General features: G+C 41.5%; 1 protein-coding gene across 3 annotated transcripts; it reads right to left on the bottom strand.

Moving 5' to 3' along the window:
* Positions 1–2,250: 2,250 nt before the first annotated feature.
* On the bottom strand, positions 2,251–22,595 carry UBLCP1 (ubiquitin like domain containing CTD phosphatase 1). 3 transcript variants are annotated; one of them, XM_066615295.1, is made up of 12 exons: positions 22,482–22,595; positions 20,938–20,974; positions 20,393–20,572; positions 19,331–19,422; positions 17,606–17,691; positions 17,413–17,528; positions 14,216–14,314; positions 12,819–12,856; positions 9,792–9,890; positions 8,668–8,784; positions 5,732–5,859; positions 2,251–3,266 (listed from the first exon to the last, which is right to left on the bottom strand). In XM_066615295.1, exons 3-12 carry the CDS (start codon positions 20,544–20,546, stop codon positions 3,239–3,241), a joined length of 957 nt encoding a protein of 318 aa, XP_066471392.1. In that variant the 5' UTR covers positions 20,547–20,572; positions 20,938–20,974; positions 22,482–22,595; the 3' UTR covers positions 2,251–3,238. The 3 variants fall into 3 exon arrangements, with proteins under 3 accessions (XP_066471392.1, XP_066471390.1, XP_066471391.1); XM_066615293.1 differs by lacking the exon at positions 2,251–3,266 and adding an exon at positions 3,887–4,338; XM_066615294.1 differs by lacking the exons at positions 2,251–3,266; positions 20,938–20,974 and adding an exon at positions 3,887–4,338.
* Between the last annotated feature and the right edge of the window lie 38 nt (positions 22,596–22,633).

Below are 22,633 nucleotides of genomic sequence, written 5' to 3'. Positions count from 1 at the left end.
TGCTTTGGTGACCCACCAAAGCATTGGGGGGGGGGGGGGAAGAAGGGGAAACACAAAAAAGACAGGAAGTTCCAGGAGGAAATGTCTCCTCTCCTCTAAAAAGTACAGTATGCCTGCCAACTGACTGATGCCCACTTCTAAAAATAATAACTTTCTCTACTCTTCAAAAATCCATGTTGTTCTAATGATACCATTCTGCTTTAAGTATCTGCATTCATCTCCTATCCAGGTGGCTGCCTTAGAATAAAACTCCATTGTGAACTGAACCACAAGGTGCAAGAAACTATTGCTGTTACACTTATTATGGAGCTTTGTAAGATGCCTAGGACAGCGTTTCTCAACATTTGTCCACTGCCGTACCACTTTGTATGGTCCATGTATTCTAAGTAATACCAGAAATTACTGGCAGTGATGTCATCACCTATTACTTCCAGATTGGGAGGCTAAACACAACATGGCGAACACCAGTAAGAGGCTCAGGATGAACAGGAGCACTTTCTTGAACCTGAAAAAAGCGCACACTGGAGCTGTGCATGCTAAGCTGAGCCTCCTATTGCTGTTTGTCATGTCGCATGGCTCGTCTCGCTGCCAGGCAGCAGGGATCTGGTGGTCCTGCACATACCACCGGACACCATCTCAAGTAACACTGGCTGAGAAACGCTGGCCTAGGGCATCTGTTTCAGCATGGGAAAGGCGGGATATAATTTTTTTCAAATAATAAATATGGTATATTTTCTGATAAGCAATTCAACTAAGCTCTCTGTTCATATTAATAGCTTGTGGCTCACTGAGGTCGGTTGCCTGGCTTTTGCTATCAAGGTTCCCAGGGACAGCTAAACACTTCAGTCTTCCATTCAGTTTCATCTGCACACCCAGGAATCTACTCTCCAGATTCAGAACTTTCATCATAACCATTACTATAGCAACAAAAGCTATGCAATAATTCTTATTTACTGGTAAAAGAATGAGAACTAAATAAATGTAGCCACATTCTAATGGCTTACAGAAAGATTTATATCAAGAAGATGAAAACAGAAATATTGTATAATGTATTCTTATACTATATCTATATGGTAGCAAAACTACATCTATTTAAGCCATGCTCCTCTTCCCAACAATTTAGAGCATACCAGATGCAGCCAACTACAATCAGCTCTTTAAAAGTATATAGGCTTCAATGACCTAAATGTTCTCCAATTAGCACCCAATTCTTTGATATTACACTGCCTAAATCTAGGGTGCTGCATGTGTATGATGTGCCTGTGAATCTACGGCAACGACCTTTATAAGTTCACTAGTCATATTACAAATCACCGGAACTTTTTAATAACATGTAAATGAGACTTTAGAACAATTGTATGGCCCATATGACGACAATTATTTTTTCCAGAGAAGGGTACCGTTCGGTGGTAGCGACCTCACAATGATAGGTCCCAGATGCAACCCTTGGTACTGCTACTTAAAAGCTTCTCAGGTAGCAAGGCTTCTGCCGTAATCTCAGATAGCCACTGGCTTCTGAAGTTGCTATATGACCTTAGTGTAAGGTAGTCTCACATGTTCACCCAGCTCAGTGCAATACTAATGGTACTTGCTTCACAACTGCAAACTGCAATTAGCTTAGTTGAACATTGGCTAAAATTGCAAACATAATTCATGCTCCTATTACGATCAATCCCCAAACCAATCCACCTTCAAGCAAGAAGTCAAAAGACACCCTAAAGGCTCTCAAAATGAATTAACCACAGGTGCCTGATCAAAGAAGCTACACTCTCCCCTTATAACAATGTAAGCCTCTAAACTCTCCTTTTTGAAGACCAATGACATTAGACACAGCTGTGTTAGACATATCCCAGTGCACTGAAGACTCCTGGAATTTAGGACTAATGAAATTGATATTAGAATGAGTCAATGGTGAATCAAACTGAACAAAAAAGGGAGAGCCAGACAGAGAGAATGCTCTGATAATAGTTTCAAACACAAAATGAAGAACATGTGTTCACTGGGCTATCTTGGAATGCAATCCCAACTTCCATTTGGCAAGGTCATGATCCACTAAGACCACACAACTGCCCAGCATGCCACACCACATCAAACATAAAAACTGTAATCCTATTTTCTGGTTTCACTCCAGCAACAGCCTTACATTAGTCTAAGAAACATCTGAACTGCACAGTGCAGACTCCTCAGTCATTAAAATATGCAATATACAAATAAGTGTTGTGCACTGTTAAGAGGATGACAGAACACGAGTTTTAAGAAAAGGCATTTTTTATTGGTATTAGCACACCTGCTATAGTTCCCTCAGAACAGTATAGGCTCTTTTTACTTGAAAGGGGCAGTCTGCTCTCAGATACAAGAATGGCACGGTGCAAGACTGTCAGCAATGTGAGATGCAGTCACATCACACTTCCACAGTGCAGGTTGAAAGAGCACAAGTTTAAGTGATACTTCAGAACAGCCGTGGCTGAATATTGTCATTCAGAGAGTTTTTAGCCTGGCAAGATTCAACTATAATAGAACTAACGTTCATGCTTCATAAAATTAGTCTTCAGCTTTCTTCAGGTCTTCATATTACTTCTGGTTAGATGTAATGGGCTTTTTTATTTGGGGGGGGGGAGAATGATTTTCCACCAAGCATTGTTTTTGTTTTTTAAAAATTCCTCCTACTCTCCAGTCATATGGAGAGGCCAATTACACAGTTTTATTATCAAGATCTACACATGAAGGCATTTCTGCCCTTCGGTGGCGCTTTCTGCTCCAAAAACTGTCTTGCACAAAAGGAACACGCGACATACTAATACACAGACAGCTTATAGTTAATAGACTTAAATACCATTAACAGGGGAGGGAAACAGCTTCTAGAACTAAGGATGCCAAAACTGGCTCCATAGTAATCTTCTGGGTTTGGGGGGTTTTTGGTCTGAAAATCTGTGGGTTCTTTCCCGTTTCAAAGAATGTGGTCTTGAAAATCTTGTCAATACTATAATAGCAGTAAAGGTGGCATTATTTTAAACACTAACACCAGAGACAAATGCAAAGAAAAGCAACTTGTTTTTCTTTCCGTTGTTCAAGGCGATCTTCAGAAGAGAAAGACACAGACCTAGAGCAAACCAACGGAAAGACCAAGTATAAGCAGTCCTTCTGGTGGTTCAAAGTCAGTGTCCAGCACTATTTTATTCTAGCTTACACAAGAGAAAAGGTCAAAGGGTCTCTATGGTTTCAGTGCCACCAATTAAAGCTATTGTCCTTGCTTCTTTGAAAGGTACCTAGAGAAAAAGCCAAATTGATCATTTTCAGTGTGATCAGATGTATGCAAAATTCACTATTAACATCTCATACATACACAGAACTATACACGAATATAGCATGTACATTTTTTAAGCACAACGTAGCATATTCTGATAGCACTTATGGTAGTGCCAATTTACTTTTCCGTTTCCATTCGGCATCTATTGAAAGAGTAGTAATACTGATGGGTGCGGACAAGAATCGTGGACTACAAGCATATGTGCACTTACCTAAGAGAAAGCCACTTTGAACATAGTTGGACTTACTTCCAAGTAAAACATATATAAGACTGTTCTGTTGGTGTCCTATAACTGGTAATCACTGTTCTAGAGATACACTTTTGTTCTATTTCAAAAAAATCTCCATAGCAGAGAATTTTTGAAACAGGAGTACAACTTAATGGGCTAGCAAAGAACAGTTTAAAATCCTGCTTCGTGTACTGTTGAAAACAAACAGCCCCTTGTGCAAAAATAAAGTTTTTCAATAACTAGCCCTATGTGATGTCAAACAGTATATACTTCTGAGTTATTTTTTTCTTACTTAACCTTAAATGATTTGAATAAATGTGGCCAAATTGTAAATGAGGGAAAGGTCTTTCAACATTTTTGTGAAGGAAATTTGTCCTTTAATTGCCTTCAAATTCTTTTCTTAAAACGGAGTTGTCTTCTTGGCAATGGAATGCAAGAATCGTATTTTCTCCCCCTGCCCCTGCACGTGTTTTGAAATGCATAGCTGGTGAGAAAAATTTCCAAATGTGCTACAGAATGTAGCCTACATGCTCAGAGGGTAAATAACAAAAACTCTAAATCACATCCTTAAATGAAATCATCAAATCCTTACACCCCACCATGCATGATTTCTGAGCACCTGAGGCCAACAGTAAGGGCTGTGGCTCATTGGCCTACCTAGCAGGACATCGGCTTTGCATGCAGAAAGGACTGATAAAGACCCCTGCTTGAAATGCTGCAGAACGACCCGCTTCTGCAGAACAGAAGTGCTGAGCTAGGTAGTCCAATGAACTGATACAGCTTAAGGCAGCCTCCTACACACCTAGAAGAGGAATATAAACATTCGTCATTACACACCATTTTACCAGTGGTAAGCACAGTATATTATTCACAGTGTTATGGCAGGGCTCCTAAATTGCATTGTGGGAATTTCATATGTGCGATATCAAATATCTTCTCTACAAATCTGTTTTGAGAAAGTAACAAACATCTACCTGAAGTAGATTTTTTAAAAACTTTGGTTTTTTACTCAAAATCTCAATTTCTTTTAAAAAAAAAAGTTCCAGGAAACAACATTCACAAACTTTTGATCTGATCACTGTCCAATGGATTCTCACATTCAGGTCAGACTGCTTCTGATCTTTAGACCTTCAATGATAAGCCAGCTTCTATACTTTAAAGGGTCACAAGTGTATTTGCTACACAACTAGACTCCCTTTTCGGTGACCAGGTTTTATAACAAAATGCATGGTACCTTACATTTACAGGTAACAGCAGGGATTTCAAGTATGGGCCACATGCCATCAAAGAGCATGAGGTTATCAGAAGGGGGCAGCAAGGAAGACAACACCTTTTTTAAAGACCCCGCACCACCACCCAAGAAGCAGACTGGCAATCAATGGATTAGGACAGCACTGTCATGATATAAAGCTAGTTCACAATACTGCCCCCTTTGGTGTACAGAAGACTGCAGTGGATTGATTAGAAATTTCATATCTACATTCTTCAACCCACAAATGGAAAGTGAATAGCACTCCCACAATGGTCCAAAGATTAGAAGGTGACAGATCAGATATAGGAGAAGGGGGTGGCAGCCCAACTCTCAAGGATGCCTTAATAGTAGCTCCTTGCCTGTTAAGCTAAAACACTTGGTAAGCATTTTAACTGGAATAAACTGCAGCTACATCTCAAGCACAAAGTTAAGACTGCCAAGCCACGTACAGTGCATGCAGTTAGCAGAATTTTGAGAGATGCAGGTATCTCTAGCCTGAGTCAGCAAAAAAAAAAAAAATATCAGCAGAGCTCTAAGCATTTCCACCAAGGTCACTAGGATCCCTTATTTTATATGTAATTGGGGAAGTCCTGGCTGGAGGTGTTGTGGTTGCTGCAGTCTGCTGGTGATTCTACACCATTGCCTATTGTTTCCCCCCCCCCAATGCATTTTTCTGTGAAAAAGAAAACTGCTAATTGAAGCTAATTGAATCTGCTAATTTAAACTCATAAATTGAAGTGGCATTTTCAGAACATTCTGAAGTAATGCATTACTTCTCAAGGCCAGAACTGCAAAATAAGATGCAATTCTCAAACAAATTCTGCATGAAATGCTCATTCTTTACCTCTGTTAATTACGTTTATATCAACTTTGTTTGAGCCAAGAGGCAAGGCATTCTGACATTGCTACAATCGGGGCGAGCAGGAGCAAGTTTACTCCTTACCTTTCCCAGTGTTTGTGGTTCAACTCCAAGAAGTCATCTAATTTTGCTATTTCCTTGAGGTACTGGGTAAGTTTTAAAAGCTCTTTATCTTTATCTCTGTTTAAATGAGCTTTCATGAAGGGTTTTATCTGTTGAGACAGAATCCAAGTGTACATGATTTTTACAATGAGAACATCCCAAACAAAGATACACATAACAGTAACAATTTCTGCCTAAGATCCTGATCCTATCAGTTTCAGCTGGTCACTGGCTCCAACCTATTTGTAGGCAGCCTCCATTGTCCCTGGTCAGAAGAAATCAGCAGCTTCTGCATTCACTTCTACAATGTCTATGGTCCCCAAAAGTCCACAAGGTTCTTTGCAAAGAGACTTTGCTCCTTCTTTCTAGAAGACAGTTGTTCAAGCAGATGCAAATAATGTTTTAATGATTCCAGTGTCCCTTACAGCAACATGTATGGCTGCTAAACTAAAGAGTTCAATTCTCCTTCCCTGGATCCTTACAGCTCAAGTCAAAAAAGCAACAAAGTGCCACAGCCATCTTTTTTACAAGGTAAAGACAAAGCATATGCAGGACCCTCCAGTTTAACTGCAGTAAGCCTCTGAATACCAGTTTCAGAGGAACAAGAGTGGGAGAAAAGAATGCCTTCTCTCTGGCTTATGGGTTTCCCAAAGACTGCTGGTGCACCACTGTGGGAAACAGGAAGCAAGACTAGATGAACCCAGACCCTACATAGTTTTTCTTATGTTCTTCATCAACCACAATGCTGTTGTACAAATGGTAAGGCCACACCTGGAGTACTGCGCCCAGTTCTGGTCACTGCATCTCAAAAAGGATAAAGTGGAAATGGAAAAAGGTGCAGAAGAGAGCAACCAAAACGATTACTGGGCTGGGGCACCTTCCCTATGAGGAAAGGCTACAGCATTTGGGCCTCTTCAGCCTAGAAAGTAGGCGCCTGAGGGGGGACATGATTGAGTCATACAAAATTAAGCAGGGGATGGATAGAGAGATGCTCTTTTCCCTCTCATATAACACCAAAACCAGTGGACATCCACTAAAGTTGAGTGTTGGGAGAGTTGGGACAGACAAAAAAAAAATATTTCTTTACCCAATATGTAATTAGTCTGTGAAACTCCTTGCCACAGGAAGTAGTGATGGCATCTTGCCTAGATGCCTTTAAGAGGGGATTGGACAAATTTCTGGAGGAAAAGTTCATCACAGGTTACAAGCTATGGTAGGTATGTGCAAGCTCCTGGTTTTAGAGATAGACTGCCTCTGATTGCCCGATGCAGGGGAGGGCACCAGGACGCAGGTTGTATCTGTTGTCTTGTGTGCTCCCTGAAGCATTTGTTGGGCCACTATGAGATACAGGAAGCTGGACTAGATGGACCTTTGGCCTGATCCAGCAGGGCTCTTCTTAACACAGTCAATGGAAGATTGTTGGCAACTGTCTCACAAATGAAAACAAGGACACTTGGCTAAATTGAGGCAATTCTTACTTGCCACATATAGCCAGTCAAATAACTGATTGAGTCTCAAATACTACAGCAATTCTAAAGTACACAACTTATCAAGACATAAATATAGCTGTTTTACTCATGTTAGGGCAAATGCTTTGCATGCAAAAGGTCCCTGGCATCTTTAATTAAGAGGAAGTCGGATAACAAGGCTGTGGCCTTGGAGAGTATGACAGCTTCATAGGGCACAATCCTAACCCACTTTCTAGCACCGACATAAGGGCAACGCAGCTCTGAGGTAAGGGAACAAACATTTCCTTACTCTGAGGAGGCCTCCGTGAGTGCCACCAACCCGCAGGATGCAGCACATGTCTCATTAGCACTGCTAAGCCACTGCTTGAAAGTTGGTTAGGATTTGTGCCATATGGTCATAACCTTACCCAGTACAATCTACTCCAGTTGGCACTGGGTAGTCACAGCACTGTCACCAGAGACACTTGACTAAAGATGCCAAGGAATGAACTGGGCCTTCCACATGCAAAGCATGTGCTATCCTTGGCTGACAGATTAATGCAGGTTTTGGTTCACCCCAAATCACTGTCCATTCGTGACTTATACACTCTAATTTTCTATTAAAAGGAAAAGCAGCTGTGCATGTTTAATTGCTTTGTAATTTTTAGAAGTTAGCTGAAACGATAATCATTACCTTTGTCACCATAGTCTCTGGTGGTGATCATGACCTTCTGGGAAGCTTTTAAAACTCATTCCAAGCACTGCTGGTCACATTTATCAAAAGCTTGCAGACAATACGTTAATCCCACGTGGAATGGCTGATTAAATTCTGTTGCCTCTGGTAAAACATCTGATCTCGATTCTTTCTACAGCAACATTTCTTATTAACGGTCATCTCCAATTTGTCTAGCTGTCAATAAAGTCTGAACTGCAGCATACCGGCTCTGTTTTCGGGGGGGGGGGGGAGGTGCAACGATATCCATCTGTCAGCACTGCACTCGATCAAGCCTCCATCCAGTTGAGCAGCACTTTAAAGCAATTTGCCCTCGTCTGTCACCGTTTCTCAGAACTAGACAGACTTTACAGAGGGCAATGCCTAGCGCCAGAAAAGGCAGATGTCTTTTCCAGGACAAATGCTTTTCAAAAGCAGCAATGTATACAGGAGGGAAAAAAGCATAGCTTTTTTATACACTAGCATAGCTCTGACAACCACCATTTCAGAACTGGTATATGCTGTACTTCAGCTTCATTCAGACCAAATGTCTCCCCTACTCTGCAATACTTTTGGCAGAAACCTCTTCTAAGTTCCCAGAAGAATTAGAGAAGCCTTTGCCCTGCACCAACCTACCTGCCCCCATTTCAGTACAGCAAAAGTATGCTTACCTAGGAGTATGATCCCACTGAACTCAATGGGATTTACTTTTGACCTAACATGCATAGGGTTGGACTGTAAATAATGCTCAAAATTACCTTTAGTCCGTTCTGTGGGTTCATCAGAAAATTTCGCCCAATGTCATCAAACATGATGGTATTTTTCTTGTTGTAAAACTCTGAAAATTTACCCCATATAACACCCAGAGGTTTCACCTGCAAAACCAAAGTTGGGAGAAAATGCTAAGTAAAAGATAATTTCAGCACTGGTGTTAAAACGTTTACATTTTACTTTCTAGCTCTTCGATATCTTCATCTGCATCCTGATCATAGGAAGGAGATTTCTGGTTATTACCATTTTACAAACAAGAAACAAAGGCTAAGAGATTATCTTGCCCAGAAGCTACCCTACTGTATCTATATCACAGGTCCTCCACAAACTCAGGTCTCCATTGCTTCTAATGAGGGAGAAGGTTTGAGTCAAACGGTAAGTTTTGTCTCAAATCATAACTTTTAAACATTTCTCCTTAAAAAAAGAAACCTACACTACAAGATGAGAGGCAAGTATTCAATTCATTCATTAAAGAGGAGAATAGAAGTTTTGCAGCATTACAATTATCAAGAGGCCATTTCACAAAATGGATGTTGAGGAAAATATGGTATTTAGACTGAAATGACTTATCTGAAAATTACAAAAGCCTCAGTAAGAAACAGTAAAGCTGCACTGAGTATTCTAGTTTAGGAGTTGGACACAATTCGAGAAAGGAAAATCAAAACTCCTAAAAGCAAGTTGAACTATTCAAAGGTTAGTTCTATCCGGACAGTCATCTATCCAGAGATAAAACGTATGCAACCACACTCCGCATGCCACAAGCAGAGATCAGGTGCATTGTAGGAAGATGCCCAAGGAATGACTGTTCTAGATGGCTTCAAGAACCATATGGGTTGACATGCTTAAGGAAAAGTGTGTCTTGGCTGCCTTCTTCAAGTTTTGGAAGACAGGAAAATGTCTATTACCCACTTCCTGCTTATAACATAGTAACACCTGGATTGCATATAATAGAAAGAATCTAGAGGATAAATGCCCCTGCCTTGAAGGAAGAGGTTGAACTAGATGGTCTTGTAGTCCCTTTTGACTCTCCAGTACAGTACTTCAATTAAAATAGAATGTTACTGCTTCTAAAAATAAAGAAAATGACCCCATCTGATAAAAAAAGTCTCACGTCAATTAATCCTCGTCTTGGAGTGTGCACAGTTATCATGGCAGCACTATCTAGCATGAAGGTTATCTTGTAGTTTGCATTGGTGCTCACTCCCAATTCCTGCATTGCAAAGACAACAGTTAATGAAATTTAACACATTGACAATTTCACTGCTGTAATTTATGAAGCTCATACTTGTCAAGTGAGAACAATAAAGGATGAACCAAGACATGCTAAAAATAAAACATGTACTCCTCTCTCTGAGGAGACTTATAATAGAGTGAAAGTTGCTTTCAAAGGTGCTATGAATCTTCATATAAACGTTTGCCAACTGGAGAATGAAACAGTTGTATTATGGTGAAGATAGGTTTGGATCTTTCACCCCTTATAGCCATGTTTTTGTCCTGACAAGAAAGCAGAAGGGCAGAGAAGACAAACCATGACAGCGTTACCCACAAAGACTGCTAACAGCTGTCCCTGCAAGCCATTGGTGAAATGATAACCCACTGAAGTCAGTCCCGTTTTCATTTTTCTCCAGTTCACTTACCACTGCAAACACACACAAAGACCATCAGACATTAGAGTACTGAACTGCAGAATGGACACTGAAGAAAAAAGCGTATGCTTATCTGACAGCTTCTCTTTGAGATGCATGTGATGGCTTCTCAACACAGAATGCTGAAGGAAAACAAGCTGGGGTTGAACCGAGGAGAGCAAGAACAAATCCATGGCTCTGCACTGTCGTCGTCCCCCAAGCTCATTCTAAAGATAGGATTGTGTTTGAAGACTTCCAGACACTCTGCAGTGCCGGTTTTAATTTATTACATACTAAGTATATACTCAATATTAAAATTCAAACTACATTACCATTAAATATAAATCGCTGGGTAAAACCCAACAGTTATGCACCAGAGATGAGCACCATAGGTTTGTGTGGCAATGGCAGTTACATCTGCTCAGTGTGAAGAAAGTTTATTGTACCTACTAAGAGATGGAGCTGGGAGAAAAGAGGAAGGATCCACACAGTGGCAAACTCTAACCAGCCCAAATTCAGTTGACAGAAGTTCCAGCAACAGAACATGCCCACATGGCTAGCTGTTTTTCTCCCCACTCAGCTTTTCAAACCATTAACCACAGGGAACCAGGTAGGGGTTTGGCCAATTCACACTTTTAAAAGCTTGTAACTGTATGAATGTCAAAACAAAGCTCATCAACCGAACAGCCACCCTACTGCTGTCTGGATTGTTTTAAGCACAAAAACCATAGATCAAAAGCACTAAAATCAAGCAACAAAATGCCTACCCTGCAGATAAATCTGGTCTTTCCTGTCTTGAACAATCTGATAGGGGAGAAGTTCCTGACATAGGTAAAGCTCAGTTGCCTCACAGAGCTTTTTATGGTTTGGATTCCTTTTGTGAAATTGTTCATGAAAATCCCCTCAATATTTAACCTCCAATCAAGGCTTTGCCCCTAGTTCAAACATGTCAGGGAATCTGCATATCCAACTGAATTAAAGTCTTCTCTGTATGGCTCTTCTGATGTTTTACAAGATGATGGCTGATGTTTTCCAACACTTCAAGCATGCATACCATTTTTCTCTAGCATGAATTCTAATGCTTAATGACTACCACATTTTGACTAACCTCTTCCCACATTTTGGCAATTTCAGCTGTTTCTTCTGTCAGTGAATTCTTGAATGCAAAATAAGGCTTCCACACTCACTGATACTCTCACCAAACACACTGTGCATTTGGATGTCTTCTCCTTGGTATGAGTTCTTATATTCAATAAGGACATTTTTACAAAAGCTCTTCCTGCAGTCTGAGCAACTACAGTATACAATTTTTATCCTCTGTGAATTATTTGATAGGAATGTATTTAAGTGCTTCCTATACTTTTTAGATTGTGAGCCCTCTTGGGACTGGGAGCCATTAGATATTTGATTTTCTCTGTAAACCGCTTTGTGAACTTTCTGTTGAAAAGTGGTATATATAAATAATAATAATAATAATAATAATAATAATATACTCTGAGCCTTTATACAACTTCACTTCTGCATTTGATGAAAAATAAGGTGCGAGTTCTCACTGAAGCTTTTTCCACATCATTTATTTAATTTTACTTTGTGTGAACTTTATGATGTCCAATAAATCTTGATGAAATACCAAAGCTTCTGTTACACTTCGAATGGCGACGGGTTCACCACAGAATACATTCTCTCATTTCTCACAAAGATGAAAGACTAAGTGAAAGTCTTCCCGCAGCAATAGTATATACATGATTCTTCCCAGGAAATTCTTTTGTCAGTTAAGAAGGTATATGCACCACCTGAAACATGCTCAATGTTCTCAGTATTGATATAGTTTCTTTATACAGTAAAGCCTCAGTAGAACTAATTAGGCTCTGTTTACAACAACAGTTCCTGACACAGCACATGCATTTACATGGCTTCCCTGTGTGGAGCATCTAAGGCTTGTACTCAGATTGAAGCTCTTTCAACACTCCAAAAATTTGTAGTTTCTCCCACATGGATTCTCCAAGCCTTAAATACTGATTGGCGACTGAAGCTTTCAGCATGTGCAAGAGATTCATTCTTTCCCTAGCATTATTTTTATTGTGTTGAAACTTCATGCCTTCCTGAAAAGGAATGTATTTTATTCCATTCACTTTGAACCCTGGTGGTTTACTTCCTGCTTCGTCTGTTCTCCATGATTTCCAGAGTTCTCCATTTCTGGATGCTCAGTTCAACACTCCACCAGCATCTTTAGTTAAAAAAAACATTATCTTGAGATGTAGTGAGGTCTCAAGCATTTCTTCCACTGGAGGAACTTCAGGTTCAAAATTCTCAATAGACCTGTTATCTAAGTAGTTTCTTATTAAACACTCCCCCTCCTAAGAACCCTGGATAGAAGCAAGTTTGCTATCCATAGGAAGGTGTGTTTGCACCAATTAATAAGTACTTGCACTTTTAATTTAATCCTAATTTGTGGAACAGGCAATTTAAAACACCATCTGAATTCTAGAATCCAGACCTTACACAAAACTTACTTTCATTTTAGCTTCAATCCACTTCATATTAGTAGCAGCTGAAAGAAAAAACAAATTTTGAAAGTGAATAAACAGAAGTGAATGATGCTATTATTTAATCAGGTGGATTTTTTGTTGTCATCATATTCTACAAGTTAACCATTCAGAAACCAAAGGTACCAAATCAACTTTAAAGGTAACAAAGCCCTCTCATTTGAGTTCACCCCAAGCAGAAAATTCACAACTTGCTGGGCTTCTGTAACTGATTTTTAGTTCCGCCTGTACTCTCTCCCTGTTACTGACCAACTTGCTATGCAATTGATTCAAATTGAGCATACCACCATAAACTAGAGGAAACACCCTGGACTATGAGTTTGACAATTGTGTGGATTGGGCCAGCAAATGACTCCCCAACCCCAGTCCATCCTTTGCTGTAAGAGCTCTCTGTAAAACTGACTTCCTAATTCTCGGAGCTTCTGCTTCTCTAAGTATTCTGATTGACTCCCTCAAGCTATTTTTAAGTGCCAGTTACTGTATACATGTTGATACAGAGAGCTAGAGTACTCAACATATTGCCAAGAAAATATACAAAAATAAATCTGTTGTGAATGGGAGGACAGTACTACTCTATTCAACCCTTCCACCTGACAAAATTAGGAGGGGGCCCTGTAGAACAAAAAACATGGGTTACAGTTACAGTGGTGCTGTAACTGGTATTAGATAGTTGTCTGCTTGCTTCTTGGGAACTAGGCAACGAGAAACAAAACACTAGTTCTACATGCCCAAGGAAATTTAACCATATATCTCTTGAACCGCACCCCTCACACACACAACATAACAGCGGGCAGTGTGTGTGATAAGCATTTTGATTTATTTCATTTTATTTCCATTCTCCTTTTTAATGTACATACCTGTGGTTGAGTACAGTACAAAATATTCACTCAAAGCACCACATAAACATAAATCATTTGGGCACAAGTTCCTGCCATTCAAAAAAAACAAGCTCCACTGAACAAGCTCAAGGTCTTAGACGTGCCAACATTGGATTTTAGCCAATGTCTACTGCCAACCAGGATTCATAACTGAGTTTTTGGATTGAAATGTTTGCAGCAGAGACAGCTGTATGTTTTGTCAAGCTGCTGAGGATGATGTGTTTATCAGGTATTCATTATCAGGTATTTAATCCATCTGGCACAGAGATTCTCATAAGAACCAAAGCCTTCTTCAAACCATTGTTTTCATGACTGCCCAAAGTGAGCAAACCAATGGCTCAAGTAATTTGATCAAACATAGGGTTATTTTCAGCCAGTGAATATTGCAAACCTAAGCTTCAGCACCTCGGCTGGAGAGTCCTCACTTGCAGATGACTATAACAACTTAAATAGAGAAACTTACAATTTGCAAAAGAAGTAACTTACACCAAATTACTATATCATAGTCTTCATATGCAGACGTCAAGAATTCATGAAGGTATGGCCTCATCAGTTCAATTCCAGTCTCTGCACATGACCTATGGTCTGAAAAGAAGGTCAGCATTTTAGGTGTTCACATTTTCTTAAGCAGTGGCATCATTTCTCTATCTGTGCTTTGGCACAGACCTGCATCTGTATCACAGACAGGACACGTGCAGGGCAGTCAAAGCTGGGCCTACAGAGCACTTTCCAAAAAATTACAAATCTTTCCAGCCAACTGGAAAGGAGTGAAGCAAAGGCAGGAAGGACTGAATCCCACCCCCCATTAGTCAAACTGTAAGCTTTTTGAAAGGATTCTGAATGCATAAACCCAATTGTTGATCCAGAAAGAAGAGCCATATTTGCAGGACCTATTTACACACTCAACTCCTTATCACAGCTTAATCAGGGCAATGATTCGCAAACCGTTAAGCTCTACTTCATAAAGCAGATTAATTCTTCCCATCACACAAGTTCTTATTATGTGGTCCACTAAGAACACATTGGTTTCAAATTCTCATTCATATGAGAATGAGAAGCCGATTTCCTTACATAACTTCCCCAAGGACTCATGGCAGTTTCTCTCAGCCATCACATTTGCTGCAGGCATGCCATGGTTAAACCAATGATTGCTGCAGCAAATACATGAAGTGTGACATGAAACATGACTCCTTAAACGTGCATGTGTGTGCTGATACATACACGCCTTCCAATAGTACCTAACACAAAAAGCCAATGAAAGACAGCTTCACAGCAGAGTGAAGTCACAACAGAGTCACTTCGTTGTTTACAACTTTCTTATGAAGAGTTCCACTCTTTGAAGAACCCTCTCTGCATTAGCATAGCCTTCTTAACAGAATGCCTTTTAACAGACAAATAGTAAACACAGGGGTGGCCTGGTAGGGGCAGAGCTAGCAGGCCTGGGTATAACCAGTAGGCTCCGATTTCCCTCCTTTCATGTTTAATGATACTTCAGATATTATGTTATGAAGTCAGATGATTCTGAATGAATACTCCATAGTCGTCGAAAATCTATGAAAAACCAAGTCTAAACTTCTAGAATCTACCTCAGGTAGTTTTCTTACCTAAATTTAAACCTTTAACCAAATGTATTCTTACAACTCAGGGCTTCACATATGTAATCCTGATAATGAATACTTTTTCTGCTGAACACTCCTCAACACTCAGCTTTGTATTAGTTTCTTCTGGCAGAGCCAGGGTCAAGTATAAGAGCAACGGCAATCACATATGATTACAAAACCATTAAGGGTGCAATCCAGAGTTGGTGGTGGGCCAGCACAAGTAACTCGTGCCGGCTCAGGAGTGTCGCAAATGGGCCATAAGACACATTTGGCCCTTGAGGTGCGGGGTACCACAGGGTTCAATTCTGCCCCCCCATGCTATTTAACATCTACATGAAACCACAGGGAGAGGTCATCCGAGGGTTTGGAGTGGGGTGCCATCAATATGCCGATGACACCCAGCTCTATCTCTCCTTTCCTCCAGACTCCAGGGTGGCGGTTGAGGGCCTGGAGCGCTGCCTGGAGGCAGTGAGGATCTGGATGGGGGCTAACAAGCTGAAATTAAATCGAGATAAGACAGAGGCTCTCCTGGCTCAAAAATCCTCGATGCAGGTGCTGGACTATCAGCTTGCGCTGAATGGGGTTGCACTCCCCCTGAAGGAGCAGGTCCGCAGCTTGGGGGTCCACCTGGACTTGCAGCTGCTCCTGGATTCCCAGGTGGCGGCTGTGGCTAGGGGGGCCTTCGCTCAGCTTCGGCTGGTGCGCCAGCTGCGGCCGTACTTGGATCGTGCAGACCTGGCCACGGTGATCCATGCCACGGTGACATCGAGGTTAGATTATTGTAACGTGCTCTATGTGGGGCTGCCCTTGAAGATAGTTCGGAAATTGCAACTAGTGCAGAATGTGGCAGCCCGTGTAGTTGCTGGAGGTAGGCAGTTTGACTCTGTCAGTCCGCTTCTCCAGCAGCTGCATTGGCTGCCCATTTGTTTCCGGGCCCAATTCAAGGTATTGGTTTTGACCTTTAAAGCCCTATACTGCTCTGGGCCAGGGTATCTTAGAGATCGCCTACTCCCGTACAATCCGGCTCATCCACTTAAGTCATCAGAGAAGGCCTTTTTACGAGTGCCGCCACCTAGGGAGGTACGTGGGGCGGCGGCAAGAAATAGGGCCTTCTCAGTAGTGGCACCAACGCTATGGTATTCCCTTCCCCTTGACTTAAGAATGGCTCCCTCTCGAGACTTTTTGGCGAGGCCTGAAGACCCTTCTGTTTAAACAAGTCTTCTGAGTTCTCGGCCTTTTTAACATCTTTTCAACACCTTTTAATATTTTTTAAATACTTGGTTACAGGGCCGATTCTTTTATGATTTACTGCTCTATGCCCTTTTTACCTGATTACTTTTTAACTGACTACTGTTTTTATGATATGTGTTACATGCTTTTATCTGTTTTTTAAATTATGTTTTTAATCTGTTTTAACCTATTGTAAGCCGCCTTGAGTCCCTTCGGGGAGAAAGGTGGGGTAAAAATAAATAATAATAATATTTGCGCTGCATGTAGTGTCAGCTGGGCTGGTGCAAGGATGTGCACCAGCTCGCAGGGGCCGAATCCAGACCCCATGCCAACTAAGGCAAGCAGGTTTGTGCCGGCCTCCTGAGGACGGCGCGGAGTCTGACAAGGCTGGGGGGAGGGGATAGGAAGAGTTCCGGGATGGGGTGAGGGCAGGTGGGCCTGTGGACGGCGCGGAGCTGGGTAGGGCCTGGAGCCAGGGCCTGGCACTTAGGCTGGATCCTAACCCGGGTGACCCAGCACAGCACCGGGCTGATCGGATCTGCACCACCTCTTTAGGTGGTGCAGTTCCTAATTCTCCTGTTAGGTGGTGCCGATTCGAGTTGTCCCATTGGAGCTGCTGCTGCTGCTGTGTTACCCAGAATAAGGGGAATTAATTTCCCTTCCCCTGGGCTGAGCTGCAGCCAGTCCCAACCCTGTGCTGGATACAGTGCACACCTACCAGCCTGCCTGCTCCAGCACAGGTTAGGATTGGCATGTGATAAAGTTAGAGAATAACAGAGGAAAGGAATATGCAGGGTGTATGGCAAAAATTAAACAGCAATACATTTTTTGAAAGTCAGGCACAATGCTTACCAAATAAGGTGTAATCAACATCCAACACCAACAACTTTTTTCCTTCTCGTGGAGGATTCAGTATTTCCACTTTGTACTCTTTAACTCTGCGAGAGATTTTTAATAAATTCTCTTCCCTAAACACAAACATAAGCATGACATTGGTATTGTGCCTTTATAAACTGTTTGCTTATTACTCTAAATGACAACTTACCTATTCTCTACTTCAACAACTTCCTCTTCAATATCAAAATCATTTACTACATCTTCATTATCAGGTGGTGGCCCAAGGACATCTTCCTGTAAAAAAGGTGAATCAAACAAAACAAAGAAAACTTAGCATGAAACACATTTTTTTCTTGGAATTTTGTTGTACAGAAAAAAGGTAAGGAATTACACTTATGTTTTTTTTTCAAATACTATGCTTCCACTAAGGTATAACCACATATTGGAACAACATTCATAATTAAACATCACACTGCTTAATACAGAGCAGTGGTGGTCAAACTGGTGGGTCGTGATCCACCATTGAAACATAGAAGGGGCACTTTCCCCTTAAGGGGACTGACCCAGAAATGGGTGCCCTAATGCTGCCGCAGCCCCCTCGGCAAGCCTCCCCTCCACAGCAGTGAGTTCCGACCTGCAATCAGAGCCTACTTCTAGTTTTTAGTCAGAGCTTCCAAAACTGCAAGTGGGTTCCAACTGCAGATCCGAGTTCACTGTTGTGGAGGGGAGGCTCACTGAGGGGGCTGCAAGCCTCCAGGACCCTCCAGGTATGTTAAAATGCTCCTGGGAACCCACAGCGCTGCAATAGCTGTGGCGGCGTTGGGGCACCCTCCCATTCAAGATCCCATCCCCGTCAAAACTTACCAGCGGTTCTCAGACTCCTGAAGAGTTTGAGAACCACTGATATAAAGCCTTGGTTCTTTCAGAGGACCTGCATTTAACAAACAGATAAGCAAATAAGCTGACAGTCCACACAGAAATGAAGAGAAGGAAACAACAATGAGAAAACTAAAAAGAATAAGATAAAGGCAGGAGGATAAAGGCAGAAGACAGGAAGAGTTTTTAGATAAGTCATATACCTGATTACCATGGATTACTTATTTTAGACAGAAAAAACAGAATTCATTTGCTCCAAGGGTACAGAAAGCATGGAAGGGGTAGAGGATTTTTATATTTGTAAGACTGGAATCCCATTAGTACAGTAGTATGGAAAAGGTATTTCAGTGTTTTTTAAAAGTGTGCCTGTGCACTAAAAATGAATATTCTAATTTTAAGGATACAAGATAGGCAGGAGAAGGATTTGCACAATCAGGCGATCAGACTGAAGTGAGAGGCATTTTGAAAGGCTGCATCACGAGATTCAATAGGGTATAAATAACTTTCCAAACTATTTCAAACTATACACCTTAAAATTTATGCCACAAAAAAAATAATCTAGAACAAGATTTTGTTAACCCATTTTTGCCCATCCCACAGGTGTACACATTTGATTCCTGTTGCATATATGCAATGTTGGGTAGAAATGGCTTTTAATGAAACTGCATCAGGAACATTTATACATAAATGTACATTTTTGTTTGACTGATCACCAGAGTTTGATGAAGATAAAAAACAGGTAGCTTTTTATTATAAGAAAATAACTACTGGGATGCTGTTCAAGAGGCTGACCATTTATTCTGGTCAAGGCAGTGATTTTAACCAGTAAAGCCCTTTATGGCTTATAATCCAGGTACCTGAGGGATACTGAGAGTCATTTGTGTGCTGGGTTGTGTGTTATTTTATTAGGTTTACTGTTCTTGTCTTATAATTTTTTAATGTTGTAGTTATTAATTTATTGTACATCTGTAAGTATTGTATTTGCTAGTATTATTAGCTACCCTGGATGCCTGTTGGGAAAACATGGAAAGGTAAACACTTCTTAAATAAATTTTACCAAGCTCTCTTCACGAGTCCCCATCATCATGATTTTAGTATTTGGTTTCAATTTTAGAGTTCCAAGCTTGACATCATTCTCTGCTGGCTTGCCTATAATATAAACAAAAACACAACTTTCTCTGTTATCAGATATCCACAGCTGGGATAGCATCAGAATAGTGTAGAAAAAGTGTTAACATTCTGGGAACACAATTTTCTGAGGCAGTTGAAGAAGAACAAGTACTATCTTGAACATTCAGGGATCAAGAAAGTTTCCTTCCTCCCAGATTAGAATAGTAGATAATTGCGGTTGGGATCAAAAAGTTCTATCAACTAACTTAAGGTTCTTGTGCTAGACCAGTGGAGTCTTGACACCTTTTTTTAAAACAACTAACCCCTATTCCCTATCTCATTCAAAAATAACATAATGGCCTCAACTTTAAAAGCAGTATGCCTTGGCAGTGCTATTGCATGTGCACATGCACAAACAAATCCCTAAAGATTTCTTAGTTTCATGGTGTTAGATTCAGCATTCTCTGCACACTGATCTTTTTTCTCGCTCTCTCTTTCTCTCATGCAGAGCAAATAAAATTAGATCCCTGGTCAATTTCTTATTAACTGCTTAGTGCCTGTTGGTTGCTGCAATTCTCCACAGAAAGCTGGGCTAGGGATATGAACAAGCCAGCCATTAAGCTCTTAAATAGGCATGTACACACAGGATCACCAAATACAAGTTACCGTAGTTATTCTTCACAATTAAGAAAACCCAAGAATCCATCCTTACTTTGTAAATTTGACATACACAAGCAGACCATGAGATTTGAATAAAAAAAAGTACATCCTGCAAGACTAAAAACCAAGCAATCTCTGGAATAGAACACAGATAAAAAGGTGCATTCTGCCTACTGCCCTATTGTTTTAACTATGTTTAAAGGTGGAATAGACTTTTTAAACAAAACCGCAGGGTTAGTAGTTATAATTAAAAAGATGTGTATTTGCATACATGCCTTAATGCCTGATCAACAGTGCTCCACCCCCCCCCCCAACTTCCCTAAGTGGTCAAAGAAAAGGAAGAAATTACCTTTCACTTTAAGTCCAAGAAGTTTTTGACGCTCTGGTAGCACTCCAGTAAGTCCTTTGAGAGACTGCTTGAGATCCAACACAGTATCCTCTTCTGATAGGGTAGTTATTAAAAATTCCTGCCCACCCCATTTTATAATAAGAGAAACAGCCATCTTTGTAACATATGTTCAAAATAAACCTAAATGGAGGCAAGAAACCAACATAAGTCAAGTTCACAAGGCCAACTACTATTAGAAAGCAGTCTAGATACTATTAGTATAAGAATGCATACAAATGTGGAACATATTTCAGAAGTCTTTAAAAACTGGGGGGGGGGGGGGTATAGCCAGAAGTAGCAATAACAAACTGTATTTAGCAGAGTTAGTCTCCAAGGAACATAGGGCTCATGCTTCCTCAATTCATGTTCAGAACTACTATCAGGGCCCATAAAAAATAATAGTGTCATGAGATCACAGAGTCAAAAACCAGTGTTATGACACAACTAGACAAGAAGCCAAGCAGAGTGAACTCCACATATGTGGAACTGCAAATAAAATCATAAACCTGATCAAGCTGAAGATCCTCCTTTCCTATGTTAAATCTAAAACAAAGAATAAGGTTTCAAGCTGGGTAGAAAGCAAGAGCAAATATACTATACCTGCTTTTATTCCCATGCTTCCAACAGAGTGCAAAAACACCATATGTTCGCAACAAAACATGCTACCGCACACTTCATGACTGTACACTTCATTACTACTGTTACCACTTCATTAATATGTGAGCTGCCTAGATTTGAGATACTGAACACTGAATATCCAACCTAAGAGCCTAAAAGGTATACTTTCCATTAAAGATATTTTGAACCAACCAATGGCCAAACCAAGGAATGATTTTATAATCTCAGTAGGATGGGGTTCTCTTTTATTTCAGAAATTTTTTTTAAACCCTAGGATTAGGAGGCATTTCCTGTACATTTTACAAACAGTACAACTCCAGAAGCGCAGTTTTTTTCCCATGTATAGGTAAAATGATAAAAGATGATGATAGAAGAAACTGCCCCACACAGGATTTTGTCTTCTATGCAACTCCTATAAACTGTGTACATAAAATGCTAGGTGCTGTACATTTTTTTGTTTCTAGAAGTCTAGAGGTCTCTGCCCAGCAGCTTACAATCTAAACCAGAGGTGCCCAAACCCCAGCCTGGGGGCCACTTGCAGCTCGTAAGGACTCCCAATCCAGCCTGCAGGGAGCCCCCAGTCTCCAATGAGCCTCTGGCCCTCTGGAGACTTGCTGGAGCCCGCACTGGCCGGACGCAACTGCTCTCAGTGTAAGGGCAACTGTCCAACCTCTCGTGTGAGCTGTGGGACGAGGGCTCCCTCCACTGCTTGCTGCTTCATGTCTGTGATGCAGCAGTGGCAGAGAAGGAAAGGCCAGCTTTGCTTTGTGCAAGACCTTTTATAGGCCTTGAATTATTGCAAGACTTCATTCATGTAAGTTCCACCTCTAATGTAATGTAAATTTATTCAGATTTGAAGTGTAAATTCTTTTTTTCCCTGGCTCCCAGCACTGTGTCAAAGAGAAGATGTGGCCCTCCTGCCAGAAAGTGTGGACACCTCTGATCTAAACCACTCAAACTTTTTAGCATCAGGACCCACAGAAAAATAAGTTTTAGTTTAGCAACCATGGAAGCCTCAGTGGCTATAATGTTGATGGGCAGCAGCCCTCCCTGCAAGCTGCAGGATGCTTAACCCTTGCTGCACACAGCCTAATCTACTTAGTCAGTTTCACAAACCTGCAGAAATGGGTCATGACCCACAGTTGGGTCATGACCCAACAGGTGGGCCACAGGCGACCCACAGTTTGAGAACCACTGATCTAAACCATTCCAGCCCAGTGTACTTGGAGGGAAGCCCTGCTGAGGTCGGTGGGGCTCAGCTCCCAAGGGAGCCTGTGGAGGGCTCAGCCTCGAAGGCACTGGGACCTCCACGGAGCCTGGACCCAGCAACTGCGCCGGCAGACCCGGAGTGGCCGTGGAGGGGCCCGTGGAGGGGCAGCCGGACTCGGGTGAGTGGAGGAAGGAGCGGGAGGGAGTGGGAGTCCCCGCTCACCTCAGTCCCCGCTGCAGCCGCAGCTCCCTCGAGCGCCGGCGGAGGCCGAGGAAGGAGGAGGCAGCGGCCCCGTCTCACCCCTGAAGCAAGCGTCCCTGGAACCAGCCGCACCGGAAGCAGGGCTCTGGCGAACCGGAAGTGCTAGGCGGAGG

Source organism: Tiliqua scincoides, chromosome 2 (assembly GCF_035046505.1).
Source record: "Tiliqua scincoides isolate rTilSci1 chromosome 2, rTilSci1.hap2, whole genome shotgun sequence".
Taxonomy (NCBI): domain Eukaryota; kingdom Metazoa; phylum Chordata; class Lepidosauria; order Squamata; family Scincidae; genus Tiliqua; species Tiliqua scincoides.
The sequence above is the reverse complement of the archived record's forward strand: the minus strand, read 5'-3'. Positions and strand labels throughout refer to the sequence as shown.

Excerpts from the sequence above, each read along its gene's own strand:
- UBLCP1 (XM_066615293.1), bottom strand. The coding sequence starts at position 20,546 with ATGGCTGTTTCTCTTATTATAAAATGGGGTGGGCAGGAATTTTTAATA. Across the intron at positions 19,423-20,392 it reads TCTTGGACTTAAAGTGAAAG|GCAAGCCAGCAGAGAATGAT; the intron begins GTAATTTCTTCC and ends TTTATATTATAG. Across the intron at positions 9,891-12,818 it reads GGATTGAAGCTAAAATGAAA|GAATTGGGAGTGAGCACCAA; the intron begins GTAAGTTTTGTG and ends TTTGCAATGCAG.